The sequence below is a fragment of the Anopheles coluzzii genome, chromosome 3 (genome assembly GCF_943734685.1).
Source record: "Anopheles coluzzii chromosome 3, AcolN3, whole genome shotgun sequence".
NCBI lineage: Eukaryota > Metazoa > Arthropoda > Insecta > Diptera > Culicidae > Anopheles > Anopheles coluzzii.
In genome coordinates this window covers 86,418,724-86,434,838 of record NC_064671.1, presented here as the reverse complement: position 1 = coordinate 86,434,838, position 16,115 = coordinate 86,418,724, and the positions used below count along the sequence as shown (strand labels likewise).

General features: G+C 47.2%; 2 protein-coding genes across 2 annotated transcripts; one reads left to right on the top strand and one right to left on the bottom strand.

Moving 5' to 3' along the window:
* The first annotated feature begins 1,078 nt into the window (after positions 1–1,078).
* On the top strand, positions 1,079–5,458 carry LOC120961213 (uncharacterized protein K02A2.6-like). Its single transcript, XM_049609020.1, has 3 exons — positions 1,079–3,760; positions 3,905–4,041; positions 4,087–5,458. The coding sequence occupies exons 1-3, from the start codon at positions 1,079–1,081 to the stop codon at positions 5,456–5,458; spliced, it is 4,191 nt and encodes a 1,396-aa protein (XP_049464977.1).
* Positions 5,459–5,657: 199 nt separating this feature from the next.
* Positions 5,658–14,745, bottom strand: LOC120954916 (uncharacterized). The gene is made up of 4 exons (XM_040375235.2): positions 14,320–14,745; positions 11,535–12,003; positions 8,921–11,436; positions 5,658–7,131 (listed from the first exon to the last, which is right to left on the bottom strand). The coding sequence occupies exons 1-4, from the start codon at positions 14,345–14,347 to the stop codon at positions 5,702–5,704; spliced, it is 4,443 nt and encodes a 1,480-aa protein (XP_040231169.2). The 5' UTR covers positions 14,348–14,745; the 3' UTR covers positions 5,658–5,701.
* Between the last annotated feature and the right edge of the window lie 1,370 nt (positions 14,746–16,115).

Sequence of the window (16,115 nt, the reverse complement as noted above, 5' to 3'; positions counted from 1 at the left end):
TTACAGAACTAAGCTCAGCTTAGAGACGTACACATCGATCGCAGAGGGGGGGTTAGTAGGTACTAGATGCTACCTAGCGTTAAAATTCAAGACAATGTTGTCAAATGCGATATACTTAGGGATTATTATTGTACAAGTTTAGCTCTAAACGAAATTATCGGAGCACGAAGGCGTCGCAGATTCTTCAATCTTGCTACTCAAAGTTCAGAGAAATGGAAAGGGAGAGAGAGAGAGAGAGAGAGAGATAATGGTACATTGTTACATTACAACAAACCTTAATATTTATGGCTCTGAGTTCAAATTACTGGAATCAACCTCCATCGAGGATGGGGCCTGTTCGGCCAATTCGGGAGGCGTGGTGAACAGTTCATCCGCTTCGCTTTCTTCCCTTTCGTTGGAAGAATTATCCGCGGCGGCTTCAACCTTCTTCGACACAATACTGTTCACTACCGGTGTAGCGGTAGACGACTCAGGCGAGAGCTCAGCAGTAGACTGTGATGGTGGTGGTAATTGTCCTTCCTTTTCGATGTCACTATCGGTAGCTGTTGGTTTGTTGTTGTTTGTTATGCTGCTGCTGTCAGCTGATATTAAAGAGGAATCTACCACTTCCTCCTCCGCAAGTTGCAGCTGCTCAGTGTTTGGGAGATCTTTAGCTTCCTGCTCCATTCCCTCCGACGCATCCATCTCAGTCGATTCTTTTCCATGCGAACTAGACGGCCGTTCTTGTTCCTCAGTGTTGTGCAAGCGCGGTCTTACGCTGGGCGCAGTACGCAGCCACAGGTACTCGGTGTTGTCTGGTAACCGACAGCATCCGACGTAGCCGAAGGGTTCGTCGGTACTTCGCGCGGCGGCAAAGCAAGAGAGATCGGCTCTCTTCCATTTCGGGTGCCGTCGTAGCAGGACGTGTTTTCTACCGCGTATCGTCTTTTTATATGTGTACAATTTTTAATGTGTTAGTTTACTAAAGTTATTTTGTTAAATAAAAGCATACAGTATCCAAAACACAAAAGTGGCGACGAGTTAAGTGAACCCAGTCAACGTTTTTTTAAGTGCAACAATTCCGCGAAAACGCCGTCGAATGTTAAGCCCCGAAGAGACGCCGATCACCGAGGAGCAGAGACGGCTGTCGCAGAATGGTGTCCTGAACGCAGCATTCATACAGCATCCACCACCATCGCAGAATGCGCCATCGTTGCAAACAACATCGGACATCACAATGATACAGCAAATGCTGCACCTGTTACAGCAGCAAATGGCCCAACAGCAGCAGCAAATGACACAGCAGCAGCAACTATTTTCTCAGCTTATGCAGCAACGGGAACAGCAGCAACCTACACCAGTGACCCATTATAGTGAGCTTCAACCTTCCGCGAAACCCAGCAATCCGGAGCTCATCCTCGAAGCTCTTGCTGGCAACATTACCGAGTTTCATCATGATGCGGAAGCCAACATCACATTTGAGTCATGGTACGCGCGATACGATGATCTTTTCTCGCAAGATGCATCCCGTTTGGACGACGCAGCAAAAGTTCGACTCCTTGGACGAAAGTTAGGAGCAGGCGAGTATGCTCGTTTCACCAATTTCATTTTACCGCGTGCCCCCCGTGACCTTTCATTTTCAGAAATGGTGGAAAAGCTCACGGTGCTTTTTGGCAAAATGGAGTCGACCCTAAGCAAGCGGTATAAATGTTTGAGCATCACCAAATCGCGCTCCGAGGATCTTTTGTCATTCACCGGCCGAGTAAACCGCGCATGCGTCGATTTTGAATTTGCATCTATGACAGAAGAGCAATTCAAATGTCTCGTCCTGGTATGCGGATTGAAGGATGAATGTGATCGTGATATTCGTGTCAGGCTGCTTGCTAGCATGGAAGAGCGCACAGATGCAACCCTAGCGCAGCTAGCAGAAGATTGCCACCGGCTAGCACGAGTTAAAGCGGATAGTGCTATGATCGCGACCGATACGAGCGAACGTGTGCACGCGGTCCATGCGGGTGGAGATAAGCAGCGGTACCAGAAGAACGACGAGCGAAACTCCAAACCGTTTGACAGAAGCACTGGTTCCAAACCCCGTAATCCGTGTTGGCTTTGTGGTGCATTGCATTGGTCCAGGGAATGCACGTACAAGGCGCACAAGTGTCGTGATTGCGGTCGCATCGGTCATCGAGAGGGACATTGCGCTTCCTCACACCGCCGCACGAGGCATAAGAAATTTCACCAGCGACCATTCGTAGCAACCAGAGTGGTACGAGTCAACGTCTGCAGTGTCCAGCAGCACAGAAAATTTGTAACCATCCAGATCGAGAATAAATCAGCAAGGTTACAATTGGATACCGGCTCGGATATCTCGGTTATCAGCCAGCGCATGTGGAAGCAGTTGGGTAAACCATATCTGACACCAGTAACGGTAAGAGCCAAAGCAGCATCCGGTGACGTCCTCAGACTGGAAGGTGAGTTCATAGCGAACGTGTCCATTGCAAACCGTACAAAGCGAGCTACCATAAGAGTGTCCAAAATGGAGTTGGCGTTGTTGGGAGCGGACATGGTTAATCTTTTCGCCCTAGGAACGATCCCGATGGATAATTTTTGCAACAACATTAAAGAAGCAGATCCACGGTCCTGGGAGGACAAATTTCCGTCGGTATTCCATGGCACGGGGATTTGTACCAAAGCCAGCGTTCATCTGCAGCTACGAAAAGATGCCCGTCCAGTGTTTCGTCCCAAGCGCCCCGTTGCGTATGCAATGGAAGAGATTGTCAACAAGGAGCTCGATCGGTTGGAAGGCTTGGGCATTATATCACCTGTCGATTACTCGGATTGGGCAGCACCAGTCGTAGTGGTCAGGAAGGCTAACGGACAGATACGACTATGCGGCGATTATTCGACCGGCCTGAATGCAGCTTTACACCCGCATGAGTATCCACTTCCGTTACCACAGGATATTTTCTCTAAACTGGCTAGATGCAAAATATTTACACAACTCGATCTTTCAGATGCGTTTCTCCAGGTGGAAATAGAGACAGGATGTCGGCCATTGCTCACGATTAACACACACCGAGGCCTTTACCACTACAATAGACTTCCCCCAGGCATCAAAGTAGCACCGGGAGCATTCCAGCAGATCATGGACAAGATGCTCGCCGGCATAAACGGAGTATCAGCCTATATGGATGACGTGATTATCGGTGGTAAAACGCAAGAAGAGCACGACATCGCCCTGGAGGAAACAATCAAACGCATACAAGACTATGGCTTTACAATACGGTCAGAAAAGTGTGCGTTCAATAAGCCACAAATCCGCTATTTAGGGCATATTATAGACAGCCAAGGCCTCAGACCTGACCCGTTGAAGATCGAAGCCATTAAAAAACTGCCTCCACCCAAAGATATCTCAGGAGTACGATCATTCATCGGTGCGGTGAACTACTATGCAAAGTTCATCCCAAGTATTAGAGATCTGCGTTACCCAATGGACAAATTGCTGCAAAATGGTAACACATTTGAATGGACACCGGAATGCCAAAAAGTGTTCGAGCGTTTCAAAACCGTTCTTTCGTCAGACCTCCTGCTCACACATTATGACCCGAAGCTTGACATTGTGGTTTCGGCCGATGCTTCATCTATTGGACTTGGGGCAACGCTTAGTCACAAATTTCCTGATGGATCTCTTAAGGTGGTGCAACACGCATCTAGAGCGCTGAGTAAGGCTGAAGAGGGTTACAGCCAAATCGATCGAGAAGGTCTCGCCATCATATTTGCTGTAACGAAATTCCATCGGATGCTATACGGTCGACATTTTACGTTGCAAACCGACCACCGGCCATTAGTGCGAATTTTTGGAAGCAAAAAGGGGATTCCAACGTATACAGCAAATCGATTGCAGAGATTCGCATTAACACTTCAGCTTTACGACATGACCATCGAATACATCCCCACTGGTTCTTTTGGCAACGCCGACGTTCTTTCTCGCCTCATACAAAACCATGCGAAACCAGAGTCGGAATACATCGTAGCAAGCATCGAATTAGAGCAGGATCTCAGGTCAGTTGCCGTAAATGCCTTACTAACATTCCCTATTCGTTTCAGAGACATTGAGCTCTACACTCAGCAAGATCCGTCGCTCCAGAAGGTTTACAAGTACGTGCGAGATGGTTGGCCTCGCGACGTAGCTTACGGAACAGATCTTGCACGGCTCTACGATAGAAGGGAATCGCTGACCAACGTGGATGGCTGCATTCTTTTTGGAGAGAGAGTAGTCATCCCGGAGAAGCTGCGCAATCGCTGTTTAAATCAACTACACCGAGGACATCCGGGAATGCAGAGGATGAAAGCGGTTGCACGTAGCTACGTATATTGGCCTAAGTTGGATGACGACATAGCACGTTATGTGGCCTCCTGCGAGGCATGTGCAGCAGCGGCAAAATCACCACCAAGGGCAACATCAATGGCGTGGCCAAAACCTTCGGCAGTTTGGAACCGAGTTCACATCGATTACGCGGGCCCTTGGGAGGGCGTTTATTTCCTGGTTGTAGTCGACGCGTATTCCAAATGGCCGGAGATCGTCAAAACTACGAGCACCACCACAACAGCCACGATTACCATTCTAAGGAACTTGTTTGCTCGTTTCGGTATGCCTGCAACCTTAGTCAGCGACAATGGCACACAGTTCGTTAGCGGTCCGTTCAAGGAGTTTTGTCAGCACAACGGGATTGAGCATATTACTACGGCTCCCTTTCACCCACAGTCGAACGGACAGGCGGAGCGATTCGTCGATACTCTTAAACGTTCTTTGAGGAAGATCAGAACGGAGGAGAGTAAGCTAGATGAGGACTTGGAGCTTTTCCTGATGACGTATCGTTCTACACCAAATGCTCAACTCGAACAGCAGAGAAGTCCAGCGGAGGAAATGTTCGGTCGCCCGATAAGAACTGCATTGGAGCTATTGCGACCTCCTTCATCGTGTGAAGAATCTTCCCCATCATCATCAATTTCATCAGTTCGCAGATTTCATCGCAGCGACACAGTTTGGGCAAAGTATTTTAGCAACAACTCGTGGAAGTGGATCCCAGGGGAGATTGTCCGCAGCTGCGGGCGTGTAATGTTCGAGATCGTTGCCGAAGATGGACGATTGTTAAGGCGTCACGTGAATCAGCTGAGACGACGAGTTGGTAACGGTTCATCTCCAGCAGTTCAGCTACCCCTTGACGTGCTGTTGGCGGAATGGAAGGCATCCAGTCAGCCCGAGGGTGGACATCATGTACCGGCAACCCATTCTACTGATCAGTCTGCATTTGAGACATCCCAACACACTGCGGCCTCCACACCACCACAACCGCAGCAGGCCCTGGAGACCGAACATCCTACAGAAGGTACGAACCAGCAGCAGATAGGCGTGCCACGTAGGTCTTCTCGCGTTAGAAGACTCCCCCGTCGGCTTGGAGCCTATCAGCTCAATTAACAGGGAGAGATGTTGTGCAAGCGCGGTCTTACGCTGGGCGCAGTACGCAGCCACAGGTACTCGGTGTTGTCTGGTAACCGACAGCATCCGACGTAGCCGAAGGGTTCGTCGGTACTTCGCGCGGCGGCAAAGCAAGAGAGATCGGCTCTCTTCCATTTCGGGTGCCGTCGTAGCAGGACGTGTTTTCTACCGCGTATCGTCTTTTTATATGTGTACAATTTTTAATGTGTTAGTTTACTAAAGTTATTTTGTTAAATAAAAGCATACAGTATCCAAAACACAAAACTCAGTAACGTCCATCACTTCGGCATCGTTGCATGAAAGCTGCCCGTCTTCCGTGTCCATTGGTTCAGAATTACTATTTACAGGTTCGGAAGAGGTTTCCGCTGATACGACATCATCCTCACCGGAGACTATTTTCTCGGCAGGTTCACACTCTACGACTTCAGCTGAATCGTCCGGTGTCTCCTTCTCTTGACTTTGGAGCTCACTAGACCCGTCAGACGTTATGTCTACGTTTTCCCCAACAACTTCCTCAATCTCTTCGGCAACTTTCTGGATCTTAGCGTTGTCTGTGCTTTCTTCCTTGTTATCACTTACTTCTACTTCTGCTGTTTCGCGTTCGGCAGGGTCGGTCACCAACGATTCGTCGATTGACTCATTTGTGCAAATCTCTGAAATCTCTTCTTGAACAGTGGGCTCGCTATCCTTGTTCGATGCATCCACATCTTCCTCGGCGGCACTCTTGTTGTCGGAACTCTCGGTACTGCTTGCATCCAGATCGATGATAGCGCTAGGCTCAGCAGCAGCTTCCGATTTTTCCTGTTGTTTCGTGGCCATCGATTCGTTTTTGGTAGCTGTATCATCTTCCTTCGTAGGCGCATCGTCACCCTTCTTAGATGCATCTGCGTCTTCCTCCGTGGCGCTTTTGTTACCATCACTTTCGGTACTGCTAGCGTCCAGATCGATTACAGCGCTTGGCTCAACTGCCTGTTTTTCCTGTTGCTTCGAAATCTTTGCTTCATTTGTGCTTCCTACAGTTTCACCCTTCTTTGTCTCCGATGGCAAACTGGGCTTATTTTTATCGCTTTCGCCCGTCTTCGGTTCGGAATTCTTTACGGATGAAGACTCCCCAGCATTGCCATCTTTATGCGTTGCAGACGAATCTGGAGCGTCGCACTCTGCACCGAACTGTATGTCGGAGCTGTCGCTGTGGTAACTATCATCGGCTGCATCCATTAGGTCCAAAACTTCACTGCTGCTTTCCTTGGACGACTGCTCCATATCATCCGGCAGCGATGCCTTATCTGTACACGTCGTTGCATCATCGGCTTTTTGGTCGGATGCGTCCAGCTCAGCGTCAGCAGATTTATCATCCGACAGTGTTTCAACTGTATCATCAGCAGATACGGTTGTTGCGTTTTCTGCCGCTGCCTTGCCTGCCTCAGACTTTTCAGTGGAACTGCCGTTTTGGCCTGCGTCATCGGAATCTGTTATCTCGATGGATTCATCCTTTTGCTCCGACTGGGCGTCTTTCTCGGTCGCTGCGTTGCTACTGGCATGGATGTCTAGCAGTTCCGACACTTCCTTGTCGGAGATTTCGATCATTTCCACCTCATCTTTGTCCGCTGCACCTAAATCGATGTCTTCATTTCCAGGTGATGCAACTTCCGCTGCAAGAGAAGCACAAATGCACACAAACGTATTGGATTAGTTTAAAGAAATGATAATAAATTTATCGTTAGATGAGATGAACATCGATTGCAAGTAAGAATTAGGTACCCTTCATTTACAAAGGGACATCCATTAACTACGTAACGCTGGTGCTAGCAGCTTCATTGCTGAGGGGTTTTATTGTTTTTTTTCTTTCCTTAATTTGGGAACAACTATTTCAAAAACATTTTAATAATTCGAGCATTACTGATATTACACATTAATCCCGGACATTCTTCACATTTTAATAGCTATTTTACATCATACCCAGAGTAAAACCGTTTTTAATTTTGCATCTTCAATACATTACTAATATCAATTCATCAAGAAATGTGAATAGTGTGAGTCCTGATTACAGTATAAATAAATAAATGTTCTAAACGATCACCGGCAGTGAAATTCTTGTTAGATTTTCTTGAAACCGTCTAAAAATTCCTCCATTTGAATCAAGACCATCTTACAATACCGTTACAGTTTCAATCTTTTTTTTAACGTTTCGGATCATATTCTTAAAATTTTCTATTAGTTGTTTTTAATTGCTCGATTGAACCAAATTCAAAAGAAATGTGATCAACTCAATTCATATTGATAACAACAAATTGAAATGGCGTAATAATCTATGCAAAAATGAATTTAATGTTTGTAATTTGAATCAATAAAATAGTAAATTCAGTGTAGTGATGCGCTCTTAAGACCCCACTCACGACTCCGATCCGATTCCGGCTATTGTTAGTCCGATTCTGACTCCGGCAAAATCCAAACCACTGTTAAGCAATAGAGCCTTTTTGGACCGTTCCTCTTGAATAAACAAAATCCAAACCACTAGTTCCGCCCGGAGTTAGAGTCGTCCAAAGTCGTCCAAAGTCTTCCGGAGTCGTCCGGAGTCTGCCGGAGTCGACCGAAGTCGGAGTCATTAGGAATCACCTAAAGTCTAGTCATTGGAGTCGTCCAGAATCGGCGTCCTCTGTTAACTCCGACCAATTCCGATTCCGGTCGACTCCGATCGACTCTAGACGACTCCGAATGACTCCGACTCTGGTCAACTCCGAACGCCTCCGAATGACTCGGACTCCCAACATCTTCGAGCGACTGCGAACGACTCCGGACGGTTCCGGACGATTCCGAACGACTCCGGATTTATCGTGGGCGGATCTACCTTCTGGGCCCGGATCGGAATCGAGTCCGGATTTTTGCCAATTTTACACATCACTAATTCAGTGTTTATAAATAAACAGGATTTTTCTATCCATCGCATGGCACTAGCATTTGTGTAAACAAAATGGTATGAAAGTGACAGTGCAACATGATCGCCAAATTTGTGAACTCTTTAACAACTCATTTGCTCTGGAGCAACTCAACATTTGATGGAAGAGTCAATTATAATTTCAAACAATTCGACATTTCGTTAATATGTCACTAAAATCGACGAAAACTCTTTTTAAAAATATTGTTGAATTCAATCAAAAGAGACATTATCGGTTAAGCCTTCACTCTGTCAGAAAGGGGTTAGAAAATGCCTTATTCTAAGTTACGTAATATATGGATACTCCCTCTCGATTAGTATGCTACCGAGTACAAACTATACTTTGTGATGCAAAAATGAGACAATTTATTAGCCATTTTCACGACACCAATACAACGACGAAATGAAGTGAAAAGTGCAACAAAATCACATGAGCTGGTGTTGTTAGATGCAAAATTAGTGCAAGCGGCGCGGAGATGAAAGGCAAGCTAATGAATGTCACTTACGCGTTTGTGTTGCAGTGAGTTTGTTGGGCAGCGCGGTAACGACCGGACCTTCCGAATCGGTCACCGAATTGTTTGCTTCCGTTTCCATCATTTCCATCGTTTCGGTGGAAGACGACAGATTCCCGGTGCCAGATGAATTCAACGCTTCGATCGTAACCTCAACGGTATTGTTACTGTCCTTGTCGCTCGTGTCGTGGCTCGCGTTCTCATTAGATCCTTCGCCGGCCGGAGTAGCAGCAGCAGCAGCCGGTGTTGTCTTTTTCGGTGCAACAACAATTTCCCCAGCAACAGCAACATTATCAGTATTGGCAGCACGCGGTCCTTCCTTGTCATTTTGCGCCGGTGTCGATTGCTGTCCGGGTGTATCGCTTACGCCAGTCACCTTCCACGTAACCACAATCTCACCCACCGTTAGCGTGTTGGCCGGACCGTCCTTCGGGGCCGCCGGTTGCGCTACCGTTTTGGGAGCTTTTTTCGCCGATGATCCACCGGCGGCGCCCTCGGTGGCCGCCTTCTCCTTGCCGGTCGTGGATGCCGCCTCATCGTCCGAGTCGACCTCGATCACCGTCGTGTTCTGCTCGATGATCTCGCAGTCGTCGTCGTCCTCGCTGTTGTCGTCCTCCGGGTTGCGGTTGTTCACCCGTTCGCCCATCATCACAAAGTCGGACTCCTTGGTGAAGCCCATCTTCTTCACGTCGTCCACGCACCGCTCGTGCAGCGTCTTGAACCGCCCGATGCCGTACGTCATCAGGTAGGACAGATGGATGAACAGCTCCTTCAGGTCGCGCAGGTTGCGTATGTTCTTGAACGAGTTCGAGTTGGTCAGCGAGTATATCTTGCCGAGGATGTGGTGGCAGATTTCGGCCCCGGCCAGCATCTTCGCCTCGAAGTCTTTGCGCGCACTGCCGAGCGGCGTCTCCTCGTGTGGACCGTTGACGAGCCCGCGGAGCAGCGCCAGTATTGCCGGCTGCTGGGCGTTGCCGGCCGGACTGGGAGGGGCTTGCTGTACTGGGACCGGTACGACGGCCGGTGCGGCACCACCGGCCGCGGGATAAACGATGCCGCCGGTACCGGGCGCTGCCGGTCCTACGTACATGCCCGGTTGTGGGAGTTGCTGGTGCAGCTGTTGTTGCTGCTGCTGCTGCTGCTGTTGCTGCTGTTGTTGCTGCATTCGTTGCGCCATCGCGCGCTGGCCAGTGGTGCGCTGATCCATACGCTGTTGCATGCGCTGGAACTGCTGCTGGTACTGGTCGTTCTGCTGGGCCATCTGCGCCATCTGCATTTGGACACGCTGCTGGTGCTGCATTGCCTGCTGCCTTTGCACGTGCGTTGCCGGCACGCGACGCATCTCCTGCCCGTTGCGGACAACCATCGGCCCACCGGCAGCACCGGGTGGCACCGACGTTACGTTGTTGTTCAGCAAGCGATTGCCCGGAATCGGGCCCGACATGCCCGGCGCAACCTTGGGCGGCTGTACCGGCGATATTACCGTCTCGGTAGCGTTCTGTGCACTCCCGTCGGCCGTCTGCTTGCGCACCAGTATAAGCTTCCCGTTCGGCAGCCGGTAGGTGCTCTGCTGGGAGGCCGCCTGCAGATCGATCTGGTAGCCCTCGAACGTGTGGTACATCGGTGCGCTGCCGCCCGTCGACTGGCGCGGTGCCGTCGACGACACGCGCACCGTTTGCGGTCCCACCTGCTCCGGGTGGTCTAGCGGGGCCATCGAAATCCGGCTGCCCGGTACGCTCACCGCCAGATTGCGCGGTATCGAGTGGTGCAGTATCGCCTTCTGCTTTGGCACGTTCACCTTCGACATCGGGCCCGGGAGCGCACCGTTGCCCGGCATCATCATCGGAGAGCCAGTGGCCGGATCAACGTATGGGGCCGGCTTCGGTGCGATCGGCACGAGCGGTTTGCCGCCGACGGTAACGATCGGCGGACGGGAGGGCGTTGTCTGCGGCTGGCCAACGGTGGGCCCATCGTCCGACAGCATGCTCATAATATCCGGCGTGCAGACCACCTCATTATTGCCCGCCATGCGCTTCTTTTTCGCCTGCGGGGGCCGTGCCGCCTGTCCACTGTCGCTGTTTGGGGTGGAGGATTTCCGCGGTTTCTTCGAGCCCGCTGCCTTTCCGCTCGAGGACGACGTTGTGACGGGGGAGCCGACCGAGCCGGAGGAGGATGCGATACCAGCGTCCCCTTGGGCATTGCCGGGTAAGGCAATGCCAGGATCCACGTCCAGCTGGCCGAGGATGGAATGTGCTAGGGGAGGAATGCTCACAACCGGTTCGAGTCGAGGGCCGCCCTCCATGGAGCCTTCCCGCTTGCCGCTCACCTCACCGTACGTGCGCTTGGCGGCCGTTTTCTTCGTCGCGCTTACCGGCGATGTAATCATTGGCGCTGTCGCTGTCGCATTGACCGATTTGCGATTTTGGCCCTTGCCCGGGCAGCACGTGGTGCGGTCCTTCTTCATCAGCGCGCTAATCACGTTGGGCGATAGATCCTGATTCTTTATTTCCCTGTTGGGTGTGACAGAGGGATGTAAAAGAGAGGTTTAGTCGTGTTGTTGCAAAAAAGAAACCCCCGGAAGCTTCCCTCCAGAACCGATATCACTTACTTTTTCTGCTTCTCGATAAAGTTTTCCAGCGCCCAGTGCTGCGCCCGCAGGTGCCACATGATGCGCGGTGCGCAACCGAAGCAGTGCCAGTTTTCGTTGCGCACAATGTCTTGGACGCACGCCCGCGACAGGTTGCGCACGATGCAGCTCTTGCAGAACACGTACGGACATTTGGAGCAGCAGAACACCTCGCCGCCCTGGCCGCACCAGCGGCAGTACAGCTCGCTGCCGTCCTCGCCCTTGTCGAAGTCGCCGCTGTTGTAGAACGCGTGGCAGTTCCGGCAGTGCGTGACGCGCAGCACCGGATGCATCCGGATGACCGCCTCCGACACCGGGGCCGTCCCGATGTGCGCATTGCAGGTGGTGCAGTGTATTCTGCGCTCCGCGATCTTGCTCACGTTCGGGAAGGCGCGCATAAAGTACTGCCGCTCGTCCGGGCTGGTATCATTTTCGAACGATAGCCGGAATCCTGTGAGCAATGTGGGAGGGAGAGAAGAGATTTATTTAATTACAGTGACATCTTGGCAGGAATTTTATTTTGCGATCAAAGGAGACCGTCCAGTCTACAGATGCACTTAAATAGAGACTACACTGTATTAAATTAAAGATATGATAGCATGAGACCACTTCTGAACAAAATGAACAATCGGCTAAAATAATTTACTGTTGATTGTGCTTTTTTTTTGGCACGCACTGTGGTTATATAATAGACGCGTCCGGCATCTGCTACAAAACCGGACGTGGATCGTTACTTATCTAGACCCATTCTTTGCTACAATGGACTTTGCGATTAGCTTGGTAAAAGAAACTCGAAAAAGTCTTTTTATACCCGAGATGCAAGGACACAAAAAGGAAGGAGATTTTTTTTACATTGACACTCTTCTTCTTTTTAAGCTTTAATGGTTTCTACACGTATGAACGCAGCAAACGGCACACTCATGTTGTTGTCATGCAATTTGACATTTTTACAAAGCCCACGTAAGTTGTTCCGTACGTATGTATAGATCACGGTCGTAAAGGAATCCTCTGTAATAGCTTTTCCCTCATCCATTTGGGATATTTAATTCTCAAACTCGATTACAGTCGAGTCCAGAATATTTACTCAATTGCTGTTTGAAAGTTGTATTTTGTCTTTAAAATTTAGTAGAGAAAATCTATAGAGACAGACCGTGGCTATCGCAGTAGGCGTCAAAGCCCAAAAGTAGAAAGATGGTTCTAAAATACGCTTACAATACTGAAACGGACGCCAAACGATAAAGATTTTTTTTATAGCAGGAAAAAAGCACTTAAAATACCAAAGATTAGATTTAATTTATTTGTTTTGTTAATGTTGTAGTTTGAATAGATTTTTAAAGGTTTTAAATTATGTTTTCAAGTAATTTAAAGCATTTCAGAGAATCATTTTTCATCACTGTAAACTGAATAATTTTGCATTGAATTTGCCAAAACAATGAACTTGATTCATTTTTCCGATGGAGGTTTAATGCCCAAAACGACTGACTGAAAACTAATCCCGTATCGAACACGTAGCTGATTGCATGACTAATGCTCATGTACACGTCACGTTTCTATGGAAACAACGAATCGCTTTTGCTTTTAGAAGTAAGATATTTTAATCGAAAAGTAAACCTTTTTAAACAATATTCAACTTTAACTAAGGCGTGGTCCCGTGGTATAATCGACAACTCGTACCACTCAAAAACACGCCCGTCGTTGGTTCAAACCTCACATGGACCATCCGTTCCTCCCCCCCTTAGAGAAGGATTGGCCTTCGGGTTGCGTGGTGTTTAATAAGTCTCGAAAGCCTGCATAGGCCGGCATGTCCACGGCAAGACGTTTATACTAAATAGAAGATTCAACTTGATGTCGTCTCGATGACATCAACATCTCGATAGCAAGAATGGAATCCTGTAAGATTCACGCATACAGAGAGTGACGCTCCAGATAAGAATCGTTTCATGACAGGCTTTGTAGAAGCGAATGCGTTTACCCATGAGAGCAATGCCGCTCCACGTAATATAAAAAACATAAATTCTGTGATTTAAGTAAAATTCATTTCAACAATGCTACGGGCGGAAATTAATAATTGATTAGCTTTTAAAGTGGTATGCTTTAATGTGGGATTGCAATAGGTAGCTGACTGTTCAAATTGTATGAAAGCGCCTGCATAGAAAACCGGTTTTCGAAAAACTCCCCAAAATCTCATGGCCTGAAAAAATACGCATCAATGCAAAAACGTGCCAATTTCTATGCACCAACTCAATAGTTGGCAGGGTTCAATTAATTTATATAAATTTCAATTATTGAATTCGTACTGTAGTTCGTATTATTTTATCGATAGAAACAAGAATATTTTATCTCCTTTCAGTAAAAAAAAAAAAATTTAAAATTACTGTTACAATTTGATATGAAAAATTAAAGTGACCAATGCATGCTTATATTGTATTTAGAATTCTAAAGATGCGAAATGCAACAAAACTCTCACAAGAAAGGAAATTTCAACGAAATTAACAAAGCAACCTTTGCGTTGTTGGGTAGAAAATGTTCTACCACCACGGTATTGCCGTTTTTTGTCACACACTGTATTTTTTGCGGGAGCTTTGTTTTGCTTGCCATGAGCTTGGACCGAAAAAAAAGTTGGCCGAAAATAAGAAAAATCTATTGCTTTTCCATTGTTGCCACCGTATTTCAGCACAATTGCACCCGCTACAACCTCCCCGGTGGCATCGTGTACGAAAATCTTATCACCCACTGTACTTGCACATCGTCCGTCCCACTGACTTACCGTCCTCGTCGTAAAATTCGGCTGGCATTTTGGCGGTGTCAAAAATTTCGAACTTTTCGTGCAATTTCCTCTGGCACGGACGCGGATCCGGTACACACTCGTGGCGCCAACGACAATTAGCTTCAGGTTTAACGCGTTGCCCACTGTTTTCAAAGCTAACACACAGGTGCAAGCAACTTTTGCCAGGCGCGTTTTTTTTTCACTTACTGCACTTCCCAAGATGGTGCTCGCTCGGGGAGCGTCATGTACGGAAAGACATTTTATCGAGAAAAAACTGAGCGCTTCGATCTGCTCTGACGCTGTCACAAATACTACGCCGAATTTTATTACAAACCATTCCAGAAGGCGGAAAAGAGAAAAAAACAACCCTGCTGTGTGCTTTGTTTACGGGAGCGACAGAGATGCGTGACGGCAGAAGGCGGCTGTCAAGATGGCGTGCGGCTCTCACGTTTGACAGATGACAGTTGACTCATGACAGCTGCCACATGTCAGCCGCGATGCCATCCTGCATGTCATCGTCACTCATCTGTTTTTGGTTATGTAATTTTGTAATTTGTATCTTATTTTATTTACTTTCTGTACTTTCTACAACTGATAACATATCTTTAGCTAGTTGTTGATCGTTGTATGCATTTGAAAGGCATTCATATGAAACGTTTACCATCATCTGTTACATAACCATAGAAACGGAATTTTCAACCGCCAGTGCCATGACACATCAACAAAAGTCTGGGTATACCGTATTTACGATCTTTTGCCCTTTATTAAGCAAAGTAAGGTTTTTATTTAAGTTTTTGGATTGTAAGTGCCATTTGAAATCAAACAATAAGAAAAAAAAACAAAAACTCTTGCTTTTGCTCTCTGAGTTCCGTTTTGTATTCATATCCCCCTATGAGTGGCAGTCACCGAGACAAAGCACACCAATACAGTGTGCAAAAACAGGTAACGATTGTGCTCCTGTTCGTGTTCACAAAAGGATAGAACGACCTTGAGGCATAGCATCTATTCAATTACCCTTGCTCACGCTACTTCGCACAACAACCACATGCGTATGAAACTGGGTACAATTTTCTATTGGGATTATCCCATATGGGGTACACACTCGCAATTGTACAGCAAGTTACCAAAGAATATGAAGGAAATGAAATAGAAAGTGGATACACACGGTATATAGTATATACAGTAATAGATGTTTTAAAAACACTAGATAAAAGAAAAAATATTTTTATCAAATATGTTTGAACATAAAAGTAAAGTTATTCTATTGCCTGAATGTAAATAAGAAGGAAAATATCACTTATTGAATACTTATTTATTTAATGCTTCTCATATTTTCTGAGCTCCATGGATTCGTTATTATCTAGTATATTTGGGTAACCTAAATAATGCACCCAAGACAATTTCGTGTTGAAATAAGCAAATTGTTTTAATTTGTTTGTAAAATTGTAAAAGCAAGAATTTTCAAGGAAATCCAGTTTTGACGCTGGCAGCACTGCCTAACGTCATCGAATGGGAACTCATTTCGGCCACCATTTTGGATAAACAAACTGTTCTTTGGGAACTAGATGAGTTACCTCATTTGACGTTTGGGCTCAATCATTTGTTATTGTTTTGTACAAGTATCTCGATTCGTCTTTAAATTATGTTTAAATTAAATTACTTTGTTCAGATTGTGTAAGGGGTTGATTTTTCGTTTTTTTGACAGCATAAAATCAAGGAGTTGAACAGATTCATGTGTAATTTTAATTCCGATCATATACAGTTCGTACTTACCGAACTACGATTGATTGTTTTGA

What these genes read in the sequence shown, in the direction of transcription:
- LOC120961213 (XM_049609020.1), top strand. Translation starts at nt 1,079, where the DNA reads ATGTTAAGCCCCGAAGAGACGCCGATCACCGAGGAGCAGAGACGGCTG. An exon ending in GTCTCGCCATCATATTTGCT is followed by an intron (nt 3,761 to 3,904) that starts GTAACGAAATTC and finishes TTAACACTTCAG; the next exon opens with CTTTACGACATGACCATCGA. An exon ending in GAATTAGAGCAGGATCTCAG is followed by an intron (nt 4,042 to 4,086) that starts GTCAGTTGCCGT and finishes TATTCGTTTCAG; the next exon opens with AGACATTGAGCTCTACACTC.
- LOC120954916 (XM_040375235.2), bottom strand. Translation starts at nt 14,347, where the DNA reads ATGCCAGCCGAATTTTACGACGAGGACG. An exon ending in CGAATTTTACGACGAGGACG is followed by an intron (nt 12,004 to 14,319) that starts GTAAGTCAGTGG and finishes CATTGCTCACAG; the next exon opens with GATTCCGGCTATCGTTCGAA. An exon ending in TTTATCGAGAAGCAGAAAAA is followed by an intron (nt 11,437 to 11,534) that starts GTAAGTGATATC and finishes CACACCCAACAG; the next exon opens with GGAAATAAAGAATCAGGATC.